The sequence below is a fragment of the Echeneis naucrates genome, chromosome 17 (assembly GCF_900963305.1).
Source record: "Echeneis naucrates chromosome 17, fEcheNa1.1, whole genome shotgun sequence".
In the NCBI taxonomy this organism is placed as follows: domain Eukaryota; kingdom Metazoa; phylum Chordata; class Actinopteri; order Carangiformes; family Echeneidae; genus Echeneis; species Echeneis naucrates.
The window spans coordinates 18,513,419-18,539,049 of record NC_042527.1 but is presented as its reverse complement, the minus strand read 5'-3'; the positions used below and the strand labels follow the sequence as shown (position 1 = coordinate 18,539,049).

General features: G+C 43.0%; 2 protein-coding genes across 3 annotated transcripts; one reads left to right on the top strand and one right to left on the bottom strand.

Annotated features, from left to right (window-relative positions):
• The first annotated feature begins 750 nt into the window (after positions 1–750).
• myadmb (myeloid associated differentiation marker b) lies at positions 751–7,095 on the top strand. The gene is made up of 2 exons (XM_029525096.1): positions 751–863; positions 4,598–7,095. Exon 2 carries the CDS (start codon positions 4,715–4,717, stop codon positions 5,594–5,596), a length of 882 nt encoding a protein of 293 aa, XP_029380956.1. The 5' UTR covers positions 751–863; positions 4,598–4,714; the 3' UTR covers positions 5,597–7,095.
• A 6,620-nt stretch (positions 7,096–13,715) lies between these two features.
• nfatc4 (nuclear factor of activated T cells 4) lies at positions 13,716–25,232 on the bottom strand. Of its 2 annotated transcripts, XM_029525053.1 has the most exons (14): positions 24,938–25,232; positions 21,245–21,405; positions 19,872–20,384; positions 19,610–19,785; positions 19,140–19,302; positions 18,792–18,892; positions 18,144–18,245; positions 17,859–18,046; positions 17,274–17,414; positions 16,643–16,698; positions 16,396–16,522; positions 16,203–16,232; positions 14,920–15,633; positions 13,716–13,998 (listed from the first exon to the last, which is right to left on the bottom strand). In XM_029525053.1, the coding sequence occupies exons 1-14, from the start codon at positions 25,170–25,172 to the stop codon at positions 13,928–13,930; spliced, it is 2,778 nt and encodes a 925-aa protein (XP_029380913.1). In that variant the 5' UTR covers positions 25,173–25,232; the 3' UTR covers positions 13,716–13,927. The 2 variants fall into 2 exon arrangements, with proteins under 2 accessions (XP_029380913.1, XP_029380914.1); XM_029525054.1 differs by lacking the exon at positions 16,203–16,232.
• Positions 25,233–25,631: the final 399 nt, after the last annotated feature.

The following is a 25,631-nucleotide window of genomic DNA, read 5'->3' as shown; positions in this document are numbered from 1 at the left end:
TAATGGCGAGTGAATTTTGAAAGAATAAAACAGAATATAATAAAAGTTGCCAGTTTCTGACCTTATTACCCATCAATACATTGTAAAGAGGAGACCAGGCTTCGGCTTAAGGGAGTTTCCTGGAAATGTCCATGTGTTTCTTTTTTTTTTTTTTTTTATCAAGTCAGGAAACGCGTCAATTTGCAACGCTTAGAAAATAAATATGGTTGCCATGGGTTACTGCTGCGGTTGCTAAGCAGCGCACACACAAATAACTTCAAGAGTGCGATGTTCGCTGATAAATATTTAGTTTATCAGCCCGTATCGATAGTAACGCTGATGGAAAGGGGTTAAAATAAAAAATGACGACATTGTGATTGGTAAAACCCGGAAGGAAAGGGAAGGTCTTTATTCTGACATGGCGTTTTATTCATTTGAAAATTTCCTTTAAATTTATTAAATTATTTTTTTTAAAAGGCAAAGGCACATTCTGTATCCAAACACAAAACGAAAAAACAAAATTTCTTCACGTAGAGCAGGTCATTATGAATAAAACAACAATAATAATAATAATAATTTAAACTCTTGTTTTATTCCCCTAGTGCTTGTAACAAGGGAAATGTGTAGGAAGTCGTTTTTTAAAGTGGTTTAAATCTTTTGCTGCATTACACCGAGTGTGTTAAGCAGCAGAGAGGAGGGGGAACAGGAGAAAGAAATCCAGACAGATGTGAAAAACGGTGCAGACTCTTGATGCCTAATTTGGTTTTGGTGGGCGGGAGGCTGCTCCTCGGAGCCGCTAGTAAATCCAGTCTGAGAGCTGAGAAGGTGCAATTCACGACTCTCTGCAGCTGGACCTTTGTGGAGACCAGAAGACTCAGCTCAAGGTAACAACCATCAGAAAACACCGACCTGATGTGCTCATTTTACAGAGTTTCAGCGCGCCATGAGCGGCTGAAATAGTTTCCTCCGCTGCAACTTGTTGCATTTTGTTCGCCTGCATGTCTTCTGGGTCAGAAATCAGCTTGCAGCTGCTGAACGGATGATTTCATTTATTTAGTCTTCATTTTTCACAGTTAAAAAATGAGTTTTTACTCTGAACATATGCGAATCTACATTTGGAAAAGTGCCCATATCTAAAAAAAAAAAAGAGAGTTGAATTATCTTTTAGAGTACTTCATTTATTTACATTTTCCTTCTTGCTGCAACGTCATTATTTTATTTTGTATTATTTTCTTCACGATTTTCCTCCATAGTATTTTTAAGGTGTGTCTTTCAAACGTTCAGCAACAAGATGGTCTTTCTCAGTTTTGTAAGGATACTTTAAGTGTGCTAAAAAAATGTGTTGTTTGGTCATTTTTGTATCAGTTTGTGTTTGGTAGGCTGCAGTGTGGTGTGAGTGTGGTGGGAGCAGGGTGGGGCAGGCGGCACACCCACCCTCACTGTCAATGAATGAACCCCTCCATGAATCTAAAACGCAGCTGTCCAACGAGAAAACGGAAGGATTTTACACTCATTTCAGTCCTTGAGCATTATTATGGTGGGTTTTGTTGATTTTTTGACTGAAATCAGGAAGTCTCCACCTTGAGAGGAGTTTTAGTGTCTCATGGCGGTATCAAAACGCTCCTCTAGGCTGTCACCAGAGTTAATCTGTGAGAAAATGCAGAATAGGTTTAACAAAATTCTCTTAGATTCCTTCGAAAACCAGCAATGGCCACAATTTGAAGAACTAATGCACTTACACGTACATGCACACAAATTAGGACACAGCAGCCAACAAGGCTGGTCTTGTGCTTCAACCCATGGATCACCTGTAAATGGATTATGGGTGAAATTGAGTTAGTGATGTTGAACCATAAGAGCCAAACAAGCAGTGTTCATGACCTCTCAGTCTGGGACAAACATACTTATGACGTGGGTGTGTGTGTGTCCAGAACACATGCTTTTTGAACGCTTTTACAGATGAGCACGTCGCTATTGCATCCAGTTTGCTGTTCTTGTTTAAAGAATGAAGCAGGGAAACTACTTTCAGCTCCTCTGCCATGCGGGGAAGTGCGCCTGTTTGTGAGATCCTGTCGTGTTTTCCATGCTCTGCTGTGAAAAGACACTTTTTCCACACTGACCTCTTTCTCTCTTTCTGTTTTTCTTTTTTCCCCCCTTTTCTCTCCCTCCTCTGCCATTTTCCTCTCCCATTTCTTTCCTGACTTGATTCCATAAGCAGCAAAGTAATGGTGGCAGGAGCGGTTGGGATCGATTTTTCCATTATGACCCCCAGTATACATTTATTTTGAGTGGTTTACACGAGGCATGATTGATACCTTGAGTATGCAGCTGGAGTGGGGGTATTGAGCCGAGAGGGACGACTGATGGAAAAGAAAGGGAGTAGTCACCAAATAAGACTTTAAAGGAGGAAAGAAAAGGAAAGGAACTGGCAAATATGACAAAGTTAACAGTTGTTCAACAGCAGCCAGACTGTAGCACATCTGGAACACATCAGTAAATTGGAAAATCTTACAAGAAATAAGGAAGGAGGAGGGGGAGTGGAGAAAGAGGGAGAGAACGGGGTGGTGAAAGAGAGGGGCCCTTGTGGTGATTCACTCTTTTGCTATTTCACTCCATCACTGGGTTTGAGCACAGGGCTTCCCCCGTGTTCCTCCCTTTTTTCTCTTCCCCTCCCCTCCCTCTCGGCTTCAACTGAGTCATCTTGGAAGGTTTTAGGAGTCTCTTTTTTTCCATTTGTCTCTTTTCGCCTCCTTCTTCATGTTCATAACTTGCCACAGTCCAGCCTTGCCCGTCCCCAGCTTCGACTATTTCATAGGCGCTTAGTGGGACTAATGTAAACAGGCCTTTTCGCCTTGTTTATAACTGTCTCTCTGTGTAAACTGGGAATATGCAGAACGGCGCTCGTGGAGCCAAGAGGGCGATGGGTGTCAGAGGGGACGGAAGAGAGGCCAACCACAGTGATTCTTCACTGTAAAAATGTCTATGTTGTGTTGTGTTCACTGTCTAGTCAGGCCTCCAGAGGCACATCAACAGTTTGTGTAACGAGGGAGCAAAAAAATCTTGGTGCTAGTATCGAGTTCTTACCACATCCAGAAATAATTTGGTCGGACTTTGATGTTAGGAACTATTATACAACAAACATCAGTTGTAATGAGTGTCAGTCGCCCAGAATTACACAGCAGGAGCTTCCATTTAGACGGCACTATGGCCCCAACATTCGATACAAATTGTCTGTGCTGTATTAATGACAGCATCATTAGATCACATTAGATCACAGCATCATTAGCCAAGTGCATCAGCAGTTTGATTCATTTGCATCAACTCAAAATACCCCTCAGCGATTTGCATCCTGCTCCTCTGAAACAAAACCATTTCACACCGGATTACTCACCTCTGTGGCTTGTTGCAAACATGACATCACTTTCTGTATTTGGAAAGTGCATCAAGTTGAGCTCTGCACACATCTGTTAGGTTTATAAGCAGCCAAAAAGAGAGAGGAGAATAAAGCAGCAAGGATTTTCATCCTGTTATGAAATGTCTTCATTATTTATTGTACAATGTGAGGATACGTTGTTTTTGGCTCTTGGTAGATGTGATGTTGAGACTTAGCTAAAATGATTCCCGGCGAACATTAAAGTCGCACTACGCAATTTTGAACTTCTTTCTGGAAAAGATATTCCAACGAGCAAGACAATCTAGGAGAAAACACTGTGAAAGGGCAGGTTTCTATAAGTGAGGGAAAGACGATTCAACAGGTGAAACATATTAGTGCAGGGCAGGAAGGCAGACAAAGTCCAGGAAGGGAAGCCACCTACAGGTGGGAGCTGGATGTGACACTCTCAACCCAACTGTACTGTGATTATTCTGTTTTCCCTAAGACTAAGAAAATGTGGTTTTATTTTCCCCTTAAGTATTTGAATTCACAACCCACTAATATTTGAACTTTCGGATTAAAATGAAATGCTAATCATACGTAGTATTTTAGAACTCAGTTAATGTTGAATGATGTTATTCAGTATGGGCCATCAGCCAGCTCTAATGAGAAGTAATCAAAACTGCTTCAACTTTGGCAAGTTTCCATCTACAAAGTTCAGACTTTAAGACTAAGCTGGAGGCTTTGGTAAAGATTTCAGAAGTGAGGAGGGACGTGATTAGAGCACGATGACAGACGTATTGTGGGGCCCGAGAGGTGGCGGCACCACGCCCGTCACTGAGGACATGACCATGGAGGAATGTCAGAGTCAAGCGGTCTGCACTCAGCGCAGGAATGCTGTTGAGAAAGCTGTCTGGAGTTTGATGGGAGGCAGAAACTAGCAGGGAAAAGGAGGCAGAGTGTTCGCCAGCTGATTTGACCCGATGTAAATGTGCTGTGACCACAGTGCAGTCATTATTTGTGGTTTGAAATTGTGTTTTCATGGTTTCACTTGTATAAACCATTCATAAAACTACAATAAAGGCATTGTGTATCTAAGCAAGTGGTATGTAGGAAGGAGCACGCTGCCTGTTAAAGGAGCAATGAAAGCTGTTACCCTCACATGGTTGTAGCTTGCACTTGATTTAAAGGTCACAGAAAAATTACATAAGAGCTGACGATCTTTTTTGTTTTTTCTTCTTGCAGTTCCGTCTGTCTGAGTGATTGATGGTAAAAATCTGAGGGAGTGCCTGCCAATAAGGGAATAAGGAGACGAGTCATATCTTATAGGATCCTTCCTGACTGTCTACTACATCTGCCATCATGGGTATAGTCTTGCACTCCAGTCCTCTCCTATGGACACGGTTGGCAGCCCTGGTCTTCTCCTGTGTGGCCTTCTCCGTGGCTGTGCATGGCGGCCAACTCCACCACGGCACCGGAGACTGGTGCATCTTCTGCTGGGCCTTCAGCTTCTCTGGGACGCTGCTCGTCATCCTGGTGGAGCTGTTTGGCCTTCAGACCAGAGCCCCCGTCTCATGGAAGAACTTCCCCATCACTTTCGCCTGCTACGCCGCCCTGCTCTGCCTGTCCGCCTCCATCATCTTCCCCCTCTACTTCGTCAAGGGATCTCCAAGCCATAGCACGGTCCATGACTACCGAATCGTGTCAACCGTCTTCTCCTGCCTGGCCACTGTGGCTTACATAAGTGAGGTAAGCATCAGTAAGGCGCGTCCGGGTGAAGTGGCCGGCTATATGGCCACAGCCCCCGGCCTGCTCAAAGTCTGCGAGACCTTCGTGGCCTGTATCATCTTCGTCTTCATCAGCGACCCTGTGGTGTACGACCGTCACGAAGCACTCAAGTACTGCATGTCCGTCTACTGCATCTGCTTCATCCTGTCGGCGGCCATCATCCTGCTCTGCATAGGCGAGTGCACTGGCTGCCTGCCCTTCCCGTTTGCACGCTTCCTGTCTGCCTACGCCCTGCTGGCTGTGATTCTCTATCTGTCAGCGACCATCATCTGGCCCATCTTCAACTTTGACCCCAAGCACGGTGGAACAAAGTCGAGGCCGTACGGCTGCACCAGCACATATGGGCTCTGTGTGTGGGATAAGCTTATGACCGTGGCTGTGCTCACTGCTGTGAACTTCATCCTCTATCTGGCTGACCTGATCTATTCCACTCGCCTCGTGTTCGTCAGTGCTTGAGGGAAGAGAAAAGCTGTTCGGCCAGCAGCGTGTTCCAAACAAAATCAAATATGGCATGCTAAGAAAAATCTGTCAACCTGGGGTCAAACACAACTAACGGGAGTGTTTGTTTGTTTAATGGTGTCGAAACCAGAAGAAGGAGCTGGTGGGTCATGACCATGGTCACATTTCAACCTTTTATTTTATGGTAGAACAAACTTGTACAAAAACAAGCAGGGGCAAACAGTACTTGAGTAATTGTTGACTGATGATGTAAACGATGAGGGCGTATTAGTAGCAATGAGCAGGCCTTTTCAAAGTTCATCTAGCTGACCTGCACCTTCAGGCACAACTCTCCTGCTGTTTTGGCCCCAAAACCAACATGCAAAACTGCCAAATTTGATTTTGAGTGAAGTGCACTGCCAGCCTTAGGACTGTAGAGAGGAGGAAGGGGCAAAAAGAAGAGGAGGTTGAAGTCAATGGCTATGTTTACACGTACAACAATATTCCCTTGAATTACAGAGGCTCCATGTTGGAGCATGTAAAAGCTTCCAACAAGGCTTCCATCAGGCCTGAATAGACTCTAATCTCGATCACGAGAGGCCTGAAAGTGATTGCTGGTTCATACTGACTTCAGCCAAGACAATATCCAATATAATAGCAAATCATTACCCATTCAGAAACTTCACATTTACAATTATCTCATGTAAGCAGGGATATTTGAGATGTCTTGATATGAGTCACCGATCAACAGAATCTCCCAAACATGACTCCTACCAACGTGCCTGTAAACATAGTCCGTGATGACTAAGGATGAAAAAATGAAATGGCGGCTTGTTATTATCTTTTTGTTTGATATTTTTTTGCGAAATGTATATGTCAATGCTCTGCGTTTAGTTTGTTTTAAATTAGATTTTAGATATAAATGAGACTGCCGAGCAACATCTCTGTTTAACTGCTAAAGGACAAAAGGTAGAAAACAATCAAATGCTAGCTGTACGGAGCCAAGAAAATATTCAGACGATTGGAAACCTGAAGTTAAACTTATGGGGTTCTTTTTGGTGGTTTTGTTGAAGTAATGAATTGTTTCAGTTTCCCAGCAGCACAAAGCGCAGTGGGATCCTTCATCAGTGCATTTTACACGGCTCCAATATTTTTAAACTTGAAGTATGATGTTCAGATGAATGCTATAGGCCAGCTTTCCGCTCCTCTTATGATATATCTGTATCTGCAAGCTACAATCGTATAGCGAGAATATATATATGTGGAAAGAATATAAGCAAGATTGTGGATTTTAAACAAGTATGATAAAAGTGCACTTAATGTTAGTATTATCTGTGTTTATAGTCCTGGTGTCCCCAGATATCGAAGCCTCAATTAACACCAAAGTCACACCACTAAATCTGCACACATTGTTGATTGGTTCTATTGGTTTTATACTGCTGTAAAAAAAAAAGAAAAAAAAAAAAAAAGACAAAGAAAGAAAAAAAAAAAACCTCAGAGAGGGAGGCCAGTGGCAATGGCTCTCTCACTCTCTTGACGTTGTTGTGGTCTCTAACTTTTTTATATTTCACTGTTCATGTTTTCATGTGCTTACCACGTCAGTATTGTAGGAGAAGATAACCCAGGTTTTCAATAAAACCACATGGTAAACTGATACTTCTGTGTGTGTCCAATCCATTTTTAATAAAAATGTTTTTAATGTTGGTCCCACAACTTTGTTAATTTATTTCTTATTTATATCTAAATACGTACATGGCGATTTACACATTGTTGTTCTAACGTGAAACTAAAACTGTGATCACCTACTGAAAATTAGCATGTCAGCATTGACTACAACAAAACCAGGGTAGCTTCCACTTAAGATAGCATCAAATTGAATGAAATATACAAAAATCTATCAAATTGTTGTGTAAAAAAAACCCCCAAACATTCAAACATTTCACTGTAGCTTTAACAAATCTACAATGTTCAGATGGCTTTTCCTCTGACAAGGACATTTTTCCTTCACGGACAGTTGTGTTCAGTGGTTGAATCACATGGTGAAGGCAACGCCCATTAAAAAAGACATAAAGAATACACAAAACCTACTTTTTCAGACACAATTGTGACATCAGAGCTGCAAAAGTGACAAAGAAATCACTTCCTGTTGAGAAATGTTGCAAAAGTTTGTTAAAACTTTTTTGATTCACAGGAAACTTCAGGACGCTTCTTCCTTATGTTATTTTACATCAGTATATTCGTAATTAATTAATTAATTGCAACCAATTCAAGTGGGCCCCAGGTTTATTTCAGGAAATGAAGCAAACTGCCTGAAGCAGCATCTGCTCCATGGTCACTATTTATACTCAGCTGGCTTACTTTATCTCTCATCACATTTTTCACTTTCCCCACCTCCTCCCTTTCTTGACAGATTCCCTCTGGCTCTGTGTGAGCTCCAGGATGACCCACAGGGGCGTCTGTGAAGTGCAGCGCTCCAGCTCCTTCAGCTGGAGAGGCCTGACCGCTGGGGTCTACTGCAGAACCGGGCCAATATTTCACTTATAAATCAACGGCCAGGACAAAATGGGAGTTTATTTGGTTTAAGGAAGGGTTGTTCCTTCTGAAAAGACAAGGCGGCTATGACAGTTGCAACTGCAGCTGCTGACGCGTCAGGAGTTAGTGTCACTGGAATATTACATTACTCAACCTCACAAGTATCCATGAGTAATAAATGTGGGAGGAAGTATTACAGACTTTTCCCAAAGTAAGTGCAATAATTTCACACTGTAAAAATCAGAGTAAGCATGTAAATATATAGAGGAGACTGTATTTAAAGTATTCAATGCCGCAAACCGTCAAAAACTAAAAAAACTAAAATAGTTAAAAATTCAGAAAAATTGTGTGAATAAAAGAAAAGAAATGCTGAAACTCCTTTAATAAGAGAAGCTTGAAGCAACATTAATGCATTCAACGCCACTCGTCTTAACTGTTTGGAAGTTTCATTTATAAGGCCTAAAGTAATCTGAGTCTGAATTTAAACTATTTCATTCTTATTGTAAATACTAAATAGGAAATAAATAACCAGCCCCTCTCTTCTATCCACTTATTCTAAGTCCTTTGTCTGTTCCCCTGGTCGTCTTCCCCTGGATTCATAAACTTACTCTCCATCATCTCTAAAAGTGACTTTGATGAAAAAAACGCCAGCTTGGATGCTGTGTTCATGAAAACTTGGAACCGATATATTACAACTCGGAAATGTATGACTTCCAATTGACTTTCATCATGTAGTCTCTACAAAAACGAGCTGTGTCTGTCATGTTGGGAAGTAAAGCACATTGCAGTGTGAAGGTGAGGCAGCATGTCTCTGTATGTCTTATTGTTTTTTTGTGAGTGTTGCATGTAAGTGAGTTTCCCTCAGGATAAATAAAGTAGACATCTATCATATATATCATATTTGTAGTAAAAAATAAAAAATATATTTCTGTTTCCTAGTTCGGGATGTAAATGAAAAGTACAGATGGAGGATGCTGATCTTTCAATTTTTTTCTGCCATTTAACCTTCAGCAGCAGGATGCCATAGTAGTTAGCGCTGCCGACCCACAATATGGAGGTTGCAGGTTTGATTCCCGGTAGGAGTCGATTAGTGAATACTGACTGGGCAACAGCAAGGATTGGCTAGTGATGTTAGTTTGGTTGAGAGGGAAAGCAGTGACATGGTGCCGGAGTACTTTAAGCCCTGTATTTATAACATATTTTATAATGATATTATCAATCATAGTTTATATTTTAATTCTAAATCTTACTCACAGTTGTGGATGCCTGGGGTGAAATATGATATGCTTGATTTAAGATGGAATCACAGATTTTTCCTTCTCTGTACTTTGTTCTTGGTAAGAAACACTTTTCTGTCTCCTGATCACTTTAAAGAATATTTTGGTAAGACTCAGGCTGCTCTGGCCCGAGGTTAGTCAGCACAGCTTTTGTTTATTTTATCCTATCTCCCGTAAGCTCTGCTACTGTTTTATACGGCAAACAATCTGTAGGGAGGAGTTTTCCTACTCTCCTTAAATAACGAAATTAATTCTTGGCCTTCCCACTCGGGTCCATAAAAAGAACAAAGGGTTTAAGTCATCCACACAACAATAGCTTGATACAATCTCAAATGAAAGAGCTCTTGTCTCGGACGCAGCTTCGTCTTCCAACTCTTAAAGCAGATGTTGTTGTCAGTGCAGCCAAGATTAAATATGGACCAACAATGACAATAAGAAACATACAACTAATTAAAATAGACACACAGATGTTCCTGAGTGCTTGACAAGGTCAAACATTCCTTCAGTGATGATGTATGAGTCAGTTTTTGTTTTTTTTTTTTTACCCAGTCTCTCTCCAGGCCTCAGGTCTCAATGGGAAACAGCTGCACAAGCTGTTTGATTAACAAATTAAGTAATTTTGAATCCTAATATTCTCATTTATTTCACCACACGTGTGTCCTTTTAACCTCTCATTGACCCCGTATAAAAAATAAATAAAAGCCAGTTTATTTATTATGTGGAGATCTGTTCAGTTGTGATTTTACTTTATTTATTGGTACACCAGCTACTGTCGGCCCCTGACACGACACCCTTACTTAGTCCCACCTTATGTAAGATGCCACGGGTTTTGCACCCATTAACCTAACCTACTAACAAGATATACAAAAGTATCAATGAGCTGTAGAGGAGATGGGAAATAAATCTAGCTTCCACTGAAGAGAGCCAGGAAAGTTGTTTCTCTAATTTTCAGTCTTTTCAATCCTCTCTAGTTATCGATTTAAAGCTCAGCAACCACGTAATTATTTCCCCAAACTTTCAACTCTCCTGTAAAACATACTGTCTGTAATGACATAATGGGGCAACTCACTCATATAACCAGATTATATAATGATATTTATCTAATTTATTAGCATTTTAAGTTAGCATGTCAGCCTCAGTGTCAGTAAAATTGCCATCCATACTTTTGGGGCAGGATAAAAAGCAGTAACACATTACTGTATTCTCTTGGTTGAACAAACCTGTACAGTGTATTAAGTCCCAGCAACAGTGATCCTATAGTTAGCTCATCTTCTGGGACTGTTTAGACGTGCTGCTCTTTAGGCTCTTTAAATGAAACTTTACCATTAAGAGTCTGTTTGGCAGCTGTTGTGTGAATCTGTATGTGTCAGTCAGGACAGCTCAAACAACTCATGGCCCCATATTTGAGATTATACCTCCCCCTGGTGAAACTAAGTGATCTCATGTTAAGGCGTTCCCAAATGGCTTTACAAGAAATTATGATGTAAAAAGCAGCAGGGCACCTCCAGGCAGGATAAGTTTTAACAGTTTTATATTCATTTATCTAGGTATGAGGAAGCATTTCAAGTCCTATTTCTTATTGCAATAAATGTCGTAATTGGATTTTATCATGCAGTTTGAAATCACACTGAAAAAAATATGATGAGTTATTTACTTGGTAAACCATGGTAAAGTTTTGGCACTGAAATTGTAAGTAAATTCTACAAGGGCGATCAAATACACTGTACTTGCAGATATAAGTTTCTTTTATTAGCAAACCTTTGTCTTTGTCTTTTTTATTTATGGACTATATTTAACCTTCCCATCGTCCTTGGGGTCAATTTGACAAAGACAAAATAATATATTAAGACTAGAACAGAACAAAATCCTTCTTTGTCACTGTCAACATTGTCACCATCGTTCATCGTTCACCATTTTTTAAAAGAATATATAACGTTTCTTGCTGTAGCTAAGTCCATTACTCGTCACCAATTAACCAATTAAAAAAGACATGTTCAGGTGCCCACATCGGAAACAAGATCTTCTTCCTAGCTTCCTCTTTAGCTTATTTAAAATAATTAGCATCGGTTTTTTTCCTGGCTCAGAAAGGGGCTTTGATGGTGATGTGTCTGTGGCGCGCAGCAAAATTTGGGGAATACACATTTGCAGATCGTGCAAATGTATCAAGCATGACAACATTTGATATTGGCCATACAGTTAAAGGTTAAATCTCTGTCAGCAGACTGCGGCAGAGGGCTTGACGCTAACCTTTTTTTTTAGCATGCTATTGACCCTGAATCTTGCTAACATAACGTTAGCTTTCTGTCTTATAGCCGAACCAGACGCTCGAGTTTCTGTGGCCGCAGCTTCATGAAGGAAGTGAAAAAAGAAAACTCCCTTCCCCGTTTATATGCTGGAAAAAAAGCGGAATGACTTAACTTCGTGATGATTTATCCGCTCCTGCCTCCATCAAACTGGCCGCCGTCGTCATCATCTCGGGTTTTGGCGGACAACGACGCGCATGCGTCCTGTATGCGCGTCACACCGCGCATGCGCGGATCCAAAACGCGCAATTACTGAAACGTTCATGTGCAATGATTATGAAAGCTTTGAATATTTTGTGAAAATACAATAAAGCTTGCTCTTCCCGCGCAGTTTATTTATTACATGAATAACATATATAGTTTTACTTGAATAATTCCAGTTCTCACTGATACCTACAATTAGAAAGTAAATATTGTGACAGTTAACCTAATAACTACTGCTACACTACAGAAGTATTTTTTTCAGTGGTGGGTGGCCCTTGTTTTTCTATTTCAAGGCTGGGAAACTATGTTGTACAGCTAAGATGACAAATAAAGTTGTGTCCTGTAATTACAAGAAGAAAGCCAATCAATTTTCTCCCCAAGAATTAATAACAGTGTGTGAGAAAATATTATCCACAGTGAAAGGCCAAAAGTACTCAGACATGCTTGTCCTTGAACTTCCTGTTTTTCTTGGTTTGCGATTGAAGCATTAGTTTCAATGAGGGGGGGACTTTACAGCATAAAATTATATTTGTAAAAACACTGAAGGGGGGGAACATCCTTTCCAGGGTACAGCAGGATCCAAAACAAGAACCAGATCTATCGCCAATAGTCAGAGGCAGAATGAGAATGAATTCCTTCACCTGCAATCTCTTTCAAAGTCCTTTTGGAAACCTACTGTGATCGAGCAGTATATAAATGAATACTGTCAGTTTATGTTCATCTGATGTCCACATACATCAGGCTGAAAGCGATCACTGTTGAAACTGTTGGTCTGTAAAAAAAAAGGTTTCCATTTCATTATTTTGCTGCGTTCACCTCTCATGAACTTTCCATGAGCAACTTCCTTTCCTGAGCTGCAGCCAGACGGAAAAGCAGGAGCTGCTGGAGCTGGAAAAGTCCGTGTCAGGAAAGAGTTACAGCTTCAGATTCCAAGGTGAAGTTCATCCTAAAAGATGTTCAGGGCTTCACTCCAACTTTATCTACGCCTTACCATTAAGACTGTTTTTGGTCTCAAGCTCCAAACGTGACCATTTATGGTTGTGCTCAAACATATAGACCCATAAAACTGTCAGGAAAGCATATATTGCTATTACGGCGTCTTTTTATTTCATTGTCTTGTTTGATGAAAGATTTTTCTCAAATTTTCTTGCAGCCACACTGTGTTAAGTGGAGAAAGTAAGAACAGAAGGGAATCAGCAAAATGAGTAACATATCCATCCACCAGCTGTTGATTTGGGACAGTCGAGGCGTTCTGGTCCAGAGTCCCCTAGGTGGCGCTGTTCTCCAAGACAAACCTGCTCTGCTTGGAGGGATCCAACAAAAATTTCCTCAAACACACCTGTCTAACAGCTCCGCCAGCCATGCTGTCCTTTTGTGAGGTCAAATGTCACAGGAGGGCCCTTATTCCCCTCGACTGTGAACCTTCACACCAGCCACAACAACAGAATTTTTGATATTTTGCAGCACAAACATACTTTGGAAGTCTCCATCACAATCAGAACTGACCCAGAAATGATGAATCGCTGCAGGATGGGGGATGGTTCTACTTGTGCAAATTTAAAATGAAGACACTTTCAGGAAAACTGAATAATTGTGCATTTTTTAACAAAGAATTTGTATTGATACATCGGATGGAAGAAAATACTGTATCCTGTTAAACATGTAGTCTTCCACTGGATTTAAGCCCTTTTCCCTTCAGTCCCCAAATCCTTCTCTATTCTCTAATCTAGATTTATCTGGTATGAATATGTTTTTGTGGTTTGTTTGTTTTGTTTTGTTTTTTTTTTTGACAAAAGAAAAGCACGCAATCAAAGAGGTTTCTTGTATAATTTATACTGAAAACATGTTAAAAACATTCGTTTCCTTTTATAAAACCATAACAATTACCTGCGGTCGTAATTACAACAGTGTCCTGGTAAAATTCACCTATTCAATATCACATGTAACTGTAACGACACGTCTTAATACCAAGTGCACAAGGGATTTAGGAGGATGTTGCATATCAAACAGGGGCCAAATCAGCCGCTCTGAACTCAGTTTGGCTGGTTGTCCATCTGTGAGCCGGACTGGTAAGACTGGATGTCCTCACCAATGAACTCTGACACTGCGGAGGGAGAAGAGAGAGAGTCACAGTCAGTTAACTTCATCCACCTCATACACTCGGCATCATTAGTGCCCTTTAATGTCATGCATTGCCACAATATCAACAAACAAAAACAAATAAGAAATCAAAGTAGCAGGGACCAACTCTTATGTTCCCATGCAAACAATAAAGCAGCATTTTCAGAGTAGCTTGTTAATACTTTTTTTTATATAAACGGTTTATGTGATGTAATAGAGTAAACAACTGTAGGCTGATAGACTGTTTTAAACTCTCAAATATCTCTATTGTTATTAGCGGTATTGGAGGCAAAAATTCCGATACAGACTATTTTGCACTGTAGGGGGGAACAAATTATAATGAGCAGCGATTTAAAAAGAATTAAAAATCAAAGATTGCAGACGCCAATAGTCTTTGCTGTTAGTCTCTGAGCAGCAGCCACATCCATGTGGAGCACTAAAGAGCAGATTGTTTTGGGTTATATTTCATCAACCACTTGATTTTGCTGGCTCTCGTCGCTTGCAGCCACAGTCCATTCAGGCTCTTCAGCACTTTCCAAATTTGTGTTTTCTTACTCTTATTGTAACTGGATGGTGGAGCCTGGCGCCCAAGTTATAGGATTAAATATCCAACATCGCCTGCAGTGACAGAGCACCTAGTGCTTCTTATGTGAAGTTGAATAAAAGGTTTGATCACGACGACCTGGACAAACATCTCCCAACAGATGATTAGTGAGAGCACCTCAAACTGCGGTGTAATCAGGCAACTAAAACAAAGATCATCATCTCTAAACTCTCCTCAGAAGGGGTTAGAAACACTGACTCTGGGAGCTTTGCTGTTTTTTACGCCCCTCTCTTTAACCTTTTTTCCTCCTGTCCATGTCCTGTTTTTGTTTTAATATTAGGATCCATGAATGTAACTCACCCTCTTCAAAGGTGATGTGGTGCATAGACACTGAGCTGGTAAACTCCACAGGACACTCCTGGATCTTTGCATCCCTCTCTCCCCCATGTCCCATCCCCAGTGCCCTTCCCTGGGGGTCCCAGCCCTCATAATGGGAGTAAGGTGCCGGGCAGATGTCCTGATAGGGGCTGGGGTTGGAGGGAGGGGAGGGGCACGCCTCCTGGGGGTATGCAGAGTACTGGGGGTAAGGGGAGGTCGGGATGGGAGGGAGAGGGGAGGTCGAGATGGGACTACCGGCGGGAAACGGGCTGAGGGAGGAGGAGTGGGAGGGGGATGGGGAGGAAGATAGGTAGGGCGAGTCCAGCCACGGAGAAGGGGAAGGGGAGGGGGGCTGCGGGCCGCGGGGGTACAGAGGGGGCAGCAGCTCGGTGAAGCCCAGCTCCAGGTTCTCGAAGCTGGGGTGACGCTCGGACGGGGCCCCTCTGGACCCACTGGGCTCCTCCACCACGGCCTCCGGTTTGGAGCAGTACTCCTCGTGGTAGCTCATGGCGGGGCAGGGGGGGGAGTAGGTGGAGGGGTAAGGGGGCAGCTGGAAACCCAGGCCTCGATCATCAGCCACAGGGTCACCTCGGACGTGGAACCCCCTGTCCATCCTGGATGGCCCCACCACAGGCCCCCTGTCCAGGGGCAGCACAGAGGGCCGCGGCAGCAGAGGGTCCTCTTCTTTAAACATAACTTAACGTTTCACAAACATGATAATATCTATTAGTAACGCAGTAAGAATACACTCTGAATATTATTTCTCAGAAAAGGTGAAACCACACAATTTGACTTCAGCTGAATTTGAGCTTCATTTAGATCCAACTGAGCTCAATGAAGACGAGGAATAAATCCACTGATGTGCATTGTTTTCTTTAGCTGCCAATCCAGTGGCTGAATATAAAATCTCATTCTGTTTTCAGAACGTTTACAGAATCCAGCTCTTCATTTGGACTAAATAAAACCTGATGTGGGTCACTGTTTAAAACAAAAATAGTTCTTTGTTGAGGCTGAATCACACCTTTAAAGGTGGGTAGCCAAAGGTTCTTTGCATTTCTTAGTGATCAAATGTCGGAGGTTTAGTGAAAGCAGCACAACAAAGTGTCTGAATCTAGATCAGGAAATAACTGATCGACTTAAAATGTAACTAAGCATTAGTTATTAATATTGATGATGACAAGGCCACAGCAACATTCCCAGCCCTCATACACCTGAGATACAACATAAGGCGAATAATCAGAAATAATTATTAGAAATAAACTTACATGTATAGACAGCATTTGTACTTGTAATTTCTGTAGAGAATACATTTTATACATTAATATATATTTATCTCTGCTTTAAACACTGAAAAAAGAATGCATTTTCTGTATATATATATATATCACTGTTAGATTCATGGTCAGCTTTTCTGGCTGTAAATCTGAATATCAGGGATGGAAATTAAGGGACACTTACTGGGCAGATACTTGAAGCAGTGAGTGCTGCTCCTTTTCCGCTTCCCATTGGAGACATAAAGACTGATGGACACCGGCCGACTGACGGACAGGTCGCTGTAGGCGGGAACTCTCACGCACAGCAAACACTAGCAGGAGGAAGGAGTGTGGAAATAACATCACATCGCAGGCTGACTTGAGCAGATTCAAATCATCTGTTGAGAATCAGCAAGACTTGAGTTTTGTTTTACAGGCTTACGCTAAATTACCTCGTTACTGTTGTCACGGTCGACATGAGCCTCCTCCTCCCACTGTAATTTACCATCTGATAGATAAGAGCATAACGGCGCGTTAAGGACGAGTGTAACCTACCATCTCCTACATCCTATAACGGGTAAACATATTTTAAAATTCACTGAAACTAAAAAACCTCTGTGTCCTACCGAGGGACATTAATCCTGTTTCACTTTCCCCTTTCATGGTTTTTCATTAATAATGTGACACTCACACTATTGATCCTAACCTAACTTTTCTTTCTTTTTTATACAAACTCACTTGTGAACAAGTTGAAACCAGACAGAACAATTTTCATCAGTCTGTGATTCAGGGAAAGCTCTGTGTGATGTCCATCTGTATAACATCTGAATGACTGTTGTTAAATATCCTAAACAGATTAAAACCAGCACACATGTTGATTTACAATGAACTAGTGTTCATAGTGCACAGAATGAGAATAGAAGACAAGCTCAAAGCTATTAATGAAATAAATCTGAATTTCTCAGTCATCATATAGCAGCAATGATTTTCTCCGGCAGCATTTGAGATTCTTGCCTCTACTTCTTTTAGCTTTGATCAGAAAAAACACATTATTTGCCTCCTCTTTGCAGGCTGCACACTTACCTGTCCCTCTCTCCATGAAAACAACTCTGGAGATCGGCAGGAAGTTGTTGCCACTTAGCAGAAGTTCCTCTCCGCCCTCCACAGAGCAGGAAGTGAGACTCACAGACTCAATGACGGGCAGCTCCTGGGCCGAACGCTGGGCTGAAGAAAGAGTCAAATTTAAAAAAAGATCCTCGGTGCCAGCAAACACAGTTCCTATTCACAGACAGCGTGAAGAAGAGCTCCACAAACTGCTTTCCATTTAGGATCACAGCTCATGAGTGAACTTTTTACCCAGAAAAAGCCAAATCCTAAAGCTACAACAACAAACGTGGAACTGACATTTGTCTTGCTTAGTTTTATTAGAATAAAAAGGGGAAAGTACAGTCCTTAGCAGAAGATCTTTTCTGTGGAAGGCGCTTTGGAGCCATGAACGGGTCTGTATCAACAGTGGATCCTGAAAGGCTTTGCCCAGACAGAACCAGCAGTTTTCAAACAATGTATAATTTGTCAAGGCAGTGTGAAGGCTGAGTCCAGTACAGACCTCAGAACTCAGCTAAAGGCGCCCTGCCGAGGCCAGTGTACCTAAAACTACTGTCAACTCACAGCATTCGATGGGCATGGAGGCGACCTGCAGAGCCAGGACCCGACCGGGTGGGGCAACAGGGGGCGCCAGGGGGAGGTGGGTGCGGAAAACCAAGCGAACACGTGTGTTCTTCCTGCCAACGTCGGTTTCTCCTTTCCTCAGCTCGATGTCCGAGTTCCTCAGCTTCAGGATCCCTGCACAGTCGATGCTAAGACACACAGGATTTGTTTTTTTTTTTAAACCAGAAATGCATGACCTAGAAACCGGAGCGTGAGGCCGAATGACGTGCAAAAATAACAACTCACAGCGCGGTCATGTTGTTCTCGGGGTTGAGCGGGATGTCCAGCAGTTTGGTCCCCGCCTGGACGCTCTCATGACTGGCAGTGCCCACCATCTTCCCCGTTACTCTAAAGAGATTTTACTCACAAAGTTAAAGCTCTGTCCCCTCACAAAAATAAGCGATCAATAATAGACTAGATCATGTAGGTGGACCTGAACTTATGGATGTTACATTACCCATCCTGTTATTTTAATTTACTTTCATTTAGTATTTCACGCAGTATTTTCTGCAGGGGTTATAGGGCTTATAAAAATTGAATAGAAACTTCTAAAATCTTTCAATCAATCCTTGGGGTTTGATGAGAAATCATTTTAGAATAACATCCTATTGATGCCCCAAAATATCCTACGAATGGCCCAAGATACGAGGAGAAGCAAAATAACTTCCTCCTCCTACTTTAAGACGATGTTTTCATCAACAACAAGCTTTACTGACAACGACCAGTACAAAAAAACATTCCTTGACCAACACAACAAGCAGCTGGTGATAGATTATGCAATAATTAAAGCAGCAGTGATCACACAATGTCCTTCTTGTATATGCAGCGTTGTGCATGTTAACACTCTTGGTAATAAGTTAGATTTTAAATGGAAAGTTGAACGCCGTTAGGTACCTGTGTATCTGATAGAAAGGATGCGGCCTGATGGATCTGTCGTCAGCAGTTCCGACGAAAACCTGAAGAGAGAGCGGTTTCCTCTCCGAGTATCCGCACAGCTGTACAGAGACACCCAGCATGAGAGACGGACTCAAACTGTGATGAGGCCGCAGCCCTCTTATTACAAACTCAAAACCTTCAGACTCACTTTCTTATCTCAGCTTGATTAGAAATGGCATCAGGTGTAACGTTGGAGTCAAGAACTTTGGGGTGTGTTGCATTTCTGAACACGAGCTTTGTTCCTACAAATCTGCGTCATCGTCTTAAAACTTTAATACGTCTTTTAGAAGCATGTCTGGGATTCACCTTGACGACGGGGTGTCCAGTCGGCGAGGCCTTCACGGCCCCCCTGCTGCCCTCGGTCTCGTAGTGGGCTCTGTGGTGAGGACGGGGCTGGACCTCAATACGCAGCTCGTACTGGTCAAACTGCGACGGCAGCGGCCAGTCGAGCGGCGGCAGAGCGTTAGACCTGGAGATTGAATCAGCAGTGATGGAGACGTGCAACAGATGCAGATGAATAACTGCATCTGCCGCGGACCAGCTAATGACATTTACATCTAATTTACACATGCAACAGTCAGCGCCAGGTCGGGTGAATATTAACACAAAAAAAGTTTGTGCATTTGAAAGCAGGTTTTGTTCCACATCCACATCGAAGCTGATGTTTTCAGAACAACAATTAAAGAATCCAACAACTACTTACAGATAAGGAAAGTAAAATATTGTTGAGAACATTAACGCGGTAACTGATGGTTTTTGTGTGTTTGTGTTCTTGCCTGAACAGAGGACTATGGGCGCTGGCTCGGGCCCGTCCCCAAGCCAGAGCGGGGGGCACAGAGAGGTAGTCCATGCCCAGAGAGGGGGGGTCTCTCCTGGTCTGCTGGGTCTCTGGGAGCGGGCAGGGGGAGATGTGGCCTGGAGCCTGCTCCTGCTCCACCTCCCTGGGAGACAACTGGGGGAGAGGAGCGAGGGTCAGCCCTTTTAAAAGTCTAGAAAATGCGTCATATTTTAGCCCAAAACCAAAACGAGCATCTTCACCTGCTCCAGTGATGTCTTCCTGGTTTTCTGCGGGATGCTGAGCTCGCAGCTGCTGGGCGGAGCTTGGGACTGGGGGGCGGAGTCTCCGCCGTCCAGGCTGCATCCCTGCAGTTCCTCTGAGTAGCTGCTCCTCCGCGAGGTACAGGGGGAGGCCAGGGGGGAGTTTCTGCGCTTTTTACCTCCAGGAGAGGTGGGCCGCGACGACGGCGACAGCCCGAAGCTGATGGCGGCCTCGTTGAGGTCCTCCTCCTCCACCAGCAGGGAGTCACAGCTGGAGGCCGGGCTCAGCCAGCCGCGGGAGGACGGGCTGGAGGCCGGACTGGGGCTGAGGGAGCCTGGGCATCGTTCCCGGTAGGTGAAGGGGTCCAGCAGGGGGAGGTAGAGGCGCTCTCGGTCCCACCCTCCTCCGCCGCCCATGTCCCAGTAGCTGGAGATGGTGGGTGCTGGATCATCTTCAGGGGAGATGGTGGTGATCTGGATGCTGGGACACTCAACCACACGAGACTCTGAAACCTGAAGCCAAGATGACTCATTTTCTCAGTTTTGTCCTTCAGTAAATTCACAGAAAATGAAAAATGCTTAAGCGACTAATTGGCCAATTATTTAATCAGCAAAAATGCAGAGCATTTTCTCTTTCTGTTTTTCATTAGTTCAGTTTTGGAAGAAGAAACCTAACATGAAATCACCTCTTCCTCCTCTTGAAGACTAAGAAGAAGAAGAAGAACATAGATTCAAGAATTAGACACAAAATAGCTGATTGATGCAACAGCAACCATGTTTACTCAACTTACAAAATCTCACACTGACCATTCATCTTCCTTCACCTTTTACTTGCATTAAAATCAAAACGTAATGCAGCTGAGAACAGAAACAATATCAAAATATATCATCTCATCTTGAGACAATCACTGAACAGCTACATTCAAGAGCCATTCAATTTAATCCAATTTTAACATTTTGAAAGTTAATACTATTTGGACTTGACAGATTGGAAAGCGAGAAATCCACTTGAAGCCTTTGATATGATTGCGAATCCAATTGAAGCTGATTGAACATCCCTGGATTTGCATCAGTTTAAATGGGACGTGAAAGGCACTGCTGATTTTGGAGCGCGACTGCGTTAAGAGAAACATTTCCCACAGTCTCAGAAGGGACGCCTGAATTCGCACCTCAGCAGATCCGCCTCAGCTCTAAATTAGGCACTTCCCAGGTGAGGGTGCTGACGATGACGTGAACGCAGAGCGGTCAATATGGTCATTTCTACGTGACGATAAGGATCAGGTTTGTAATAGCGTGGAGAAAGTCAACGACTCAGGCTGAGTTGGAGGCCCACAGTCAAGCAGTTTGAGGTTTTCAGCTTCAGCTTGTCTCACCTGCACAGAGCGCGCCGGCAGGCTCTCATAGGTCCCGCTGAACTCTCTGACCGGCGCCCTTCGTGGAGGCGGCGAATGCATTCCAGCCCGTTGACTGGCTGAGGGCGGCGGGCTGGGGATGCTGATCGAGTGTCCTGCATGATTGGCAGCCAAGTGCTTTTCTGTAAGTGAAAGCAAATAATCCTCAACGTGAGTGTGAGAGAGAAAATGAACATCACGAGTTCAGAACGCAGGCGGAGCCTTTAAAGGGAGTTTAAAGCAAGTTCACTTCCCTAATATTCACCTCTGCTTCCACATGGCAATAATTTATTTTCTGGCATGCCTTTTTCCTCCTTGTTTAACACACTCTCTTTTCATATCACATCTTGTGGGGGTTTTTGGAGAGGGGGTGTGTGCAGTGACGTGACCTCCCATTGATGCTTTTGTTCGAGCCACACCACGACAGTTAACGGCGAAAACCTGACGCTCCTTTTACTTCTGGCACGAGAAAGACTCATTAGATGTCAATCAAAAATATTCTAAACACAATTTGTGGCAAGAAAAGATTTTCCTTTTTCTTTTTTTAATCATCAACATGCCCGCATTGTTCATTACACGTCAGTTTTCCTTGATTTACTGCGCTGTAATTGTTCCCATATGGAAAATGCATGCAACTGAAACTTTTCTCCCCTTACAGACTGCACTATTAGTGTCTTTCCAAAAAATGCTTCTTATCTGTCAGTTTTAATCCAAAGGAAAAGTTTGGGCTTTTTTTGGAAAATATATATAATAATTATATCCTTTCTTTGGTTAGCTTTTGGCGACTCTTGTTTCTGTGCTGTAAACATGAAGCTGGTTAGCTTAGCTTAGCTTAGCTTAGCACACAGACTGGAAACAATTATCCTGACTTTGTCTTGTATTTAAAAAAAATCAACAGGTTAATCTTTAATTTGTTGCTTCTTACTTGGTTACTCTGTACCAATAAATATTTATGTATAGGAGGCTGCTAATGGGCCGTATTTGGAATTATATAAATATTTCAGGCTTCTCATTGGAAGGAAACGTTATGTCCTTTCTTCTGCGTCAAAAGTAGAAATGTGATAATTCAGTCACTATCACAGGAAGAAAACTGCAGGTGTCTGGAGTAATTATGAAAAGCATTACAGTAGATTTTAGTTTTATATTCTATGATCAACAGTTTAGCAAATGTCCCAGACACTTTTGGTAACTCTATCTTGAATGAATATTTTGATCCAGGTCTTCTTTTGTGTGTGTACTAAAGTCACATCTCATGTGACAAAAAGTTGAAATGGGGATTCTGCTCAAAAAGTTTCTCTGATGTTCATCCTGACAGCAGTGACTTTGACTGAAAACAGTCTCTTTTGAATTCCTTGCACTCTGACAAACATCCATCCTCTCGAGGACACGACCCTCGAAAACCTCAGTCCCCACCTTTCAACATTTCCCCAGCGTGGTGTGGTAGGCCTCTTCGTGGAGCCAAACAGTAGTTACTCTGTAATTCATCAGGCTCCTATTGATCATTGGTGCGCTGCAGTGGCGGCGGGCCATACCGGCAATTTTTGGGCAACGGGGACGCACAACAGTGAACTGCCAACAAATTAAGACTCGGGGTGAAAAATCTCCTCAAATGTTTCCTGGCAACATAAATATTTCCAAGTGATTAAAGCTGCAGTGCTGAGGCATCTCTTCTGGTGGTGGATTTTTCACATGAAATAAAATTTTAGATGTTTGTGTATTGACCAGCAGAGGAGTTTAAGGGCCAAGAAATCTTACCCAATACTAACCGAACACAATAAAGTTAATCTAAAATATAAGAGATCAAGTACACCGCAAAGTTTTATTGTTTGTCCTGAGCTGAACCTAAAAAAAAGTGGTTATGAACTGAATCTGACAACTTATACTCCTTCAAAATCCGCCACATGTGACACCATAATGACGTTAAAAGCTCTATATATTTCCTAAACAGCAGTGCAGGCTGAATAAATGTTAGCTGTGCTGCTGGCTCTAACTACTTCATCTGGTCTTTACAGTATCTCACATCTACAACTACACCAACAGGAAGCTGGATTCAGGCCGAATGCACAAATCCATACATTTCCCTTTTAAGGCTCTTATCTTAAAACTATATCTACAAAAATCATTTATGTGTTTGCGGACAGAACGGCAGAATGGAACAAATCAGTTGTCACATTATCCTCAGGAAGCTTCATCCATCGTATTTAATAAAACATAATGCTTGAATCTCTCACACGCAGCCATAATTAGATCATTGTGTGAATCATAAATCATAAACCTGCTTATTTTCCAGAGGTTTCTCTCATGTAAGCTTCTTTTTCTTGTGAATTCTTGTCTTATTTCACCCCTTCACTCGTTCCTCTTGTGACTGAAAGGATCACTGAGGAGTTGATGGTTTCTAAAGGTCACTTTGAATACGACTTTGTCCATTCGAGTATCATTTCATACTTCATTCTCCATCATAAGTAGAAGATGACTTCACCACTGTGTGCAAATCAATCAACGTTATTGAACACACTTGGTCATTTTCTTTACCGCTTAACTGGCCGAAAACGATAAACTATTCTATGTCCTGAGGTGACCTGTCAGACTTTGATATTGAACATTTCTATGACACATAAAAGTGTTCATTTCTTCAGAAGCTCCAGGCTTCAGGCTTGGCTTTTTTGTGAATGACTGTTTACTTCTTCTTTTTTTTTTTTTTTTCCATGCCATATACTTTTAAAAGTCAGTTTTCCCCTCCTATGAGTCCTGGTGCCCTTCCAGCTGAGGTTTTGGAGCCACAACAATCCCTGTTTTTATTTAACGTTAGATACAAAATATGACGCTTATTTCAGAGTCATGTACAGATTTTAAAGGAACCAGAGACAAAGCGTTTCTTTTTTGTTTGTTTGTCGTGCAGGTTTCAGCATCATGATAGAAAATGTGCGGCGGGTAAAGTCAAATCAAAATAACCAAATCACTGCTTGGTGTAACTGCTCACAACTGGCAGACACATGGCAGCCGAAGCCACAGACTTTTTGTGTGCCACCGGTGTGCATGTTGCTGGGGGCACAAATCTGAACATCAGCAGTGATGGCGGAGGCGGAGGGGGGAGCAGGAGCGAGACTCAAACAGACTTCTCTGGAGGCTTGTGCTGAAAACAGTAAAAAAAAAAATCTGCCTTGTTGTTTCTCCTGTAGTTCACTTTCATACCTTGGGTGTGGTAATACAACTGTATGCCAGTGTAGGCGGGAAACATGGGAGAGTGGATGTGAGGATATGGAGTGTGTGTGTGTGTGTGTGTGTGTGTGTGTGTGGAGGGGAAAATAGGGGGAGATGGAAGTGAGAGAGGGAGGGAGGTGTGTATGTGGTGCACGGTCAGTACACAGAGGTTGAGGTTCCTTCCCAGATGGCAGCTGTTAACTCCACTCACACGCACAGCTGATTAGAAACACATTGAGTCTGGGGCTGCACGCACGCACGCACGCACACACACACACACACACACACACACACACACACTCTGAGTTGGGATACAGAATATGCACGCAGGCAGATGCATACCGCACACAAAACAAACACACAATAAAAATATACTCATGCTCACATGCTTACAGAAGCAGACACGCACACATCACACACAGAGAAGTTCCCATGCCTCTTCTCCAACATCTGCCCCCCCCCCCCCAGACTGACCCTGACCGCTGGAGGACTCCAGGTGCTGCGAGGCGCCGTCGCTCTCCTCACCGGGAACGGAGCTCTCCTGCTCGGCAGTGCGCACCGGGGCCGGTCCCTGGATCTGGCTGTGGCTCCGGCTTTGGATCTGGTTCTGGTTCTGGTTCTGGTTCTGGCTCTGCCGGGGCGGCGGGTCTTCCTCAAAGACCAGCTTGAACTCGAACTCGCCCTCCTCCCAGCCCGGCGCGGCCCCCATCGCCCTCCGGATCCGGACGCACTGACTCGGTCTTATCCCTCCGGCTCCAACACGGACACTTTAAGGTCTTTGGAGGAGGAAGGAAGAAAAGAAAAAGGCAAACACTGCCCCCCCCCTCCCTCCCTCCCCAGGAATAAATAAAACTTCTCCTATGTGCTCGTCATGACGCGGATTATTCCCGATGTTGGAAAAGTTTTTGGAGTAACTTTTACTTCTCCTCCTCCTCCTCCTCCTGCTGCTGCTGCTGCTGCTACTTCTGCTTCTTCAGCCGTCCAAATCAAATCTTTTCCGGATCCAACTCCTCAGAAAAGTGGGCTCTTTCATTCTCTGTCCATCGCCATCCCTGGAGCTTGTCTCTTCTTCTTCCTCCTCTCCGGTCGAGAGACACTCACTCAGAGCGAGAGAGAGAGGGAGAGAGAGAGAGAGAGAGATGGGGGGAGAAAAGTTTATCAAATATTT

Excerpts from the sequence above, each read along its gene's own strand:
- myadmb (XM_029525096.1), top strand. The coding sequence starts at position 4,715 with ATGGGTATAGTCTTGCACTCCAGTCCTCTCCTATGGACACGGTTGGCA.
- nfatc4 (XM_029525053.1), bottom strand. The coding sequence starts at position 25,172 with ATGGGGGCCGCGCCGGGCTGGGAGGAGGGCGAGTTCGAGTTCAAGCTG. Across the intron at positions 18,893-19,139 it reads CTGGACACCCCGTCGTCAAG|CTGTGCGGATACTCGGAGAG; the intron begins GTGAATCCCAGA and ends GTCTCTGTACAG. Across the intron at positions 16,699-17,273 it reads TTTCATGGAGAGAGGGACAG|ATGGTAAATTACAGTGGGAG; the intron begins GTAAGTGTGCAG and ends CTTATCTATCAG.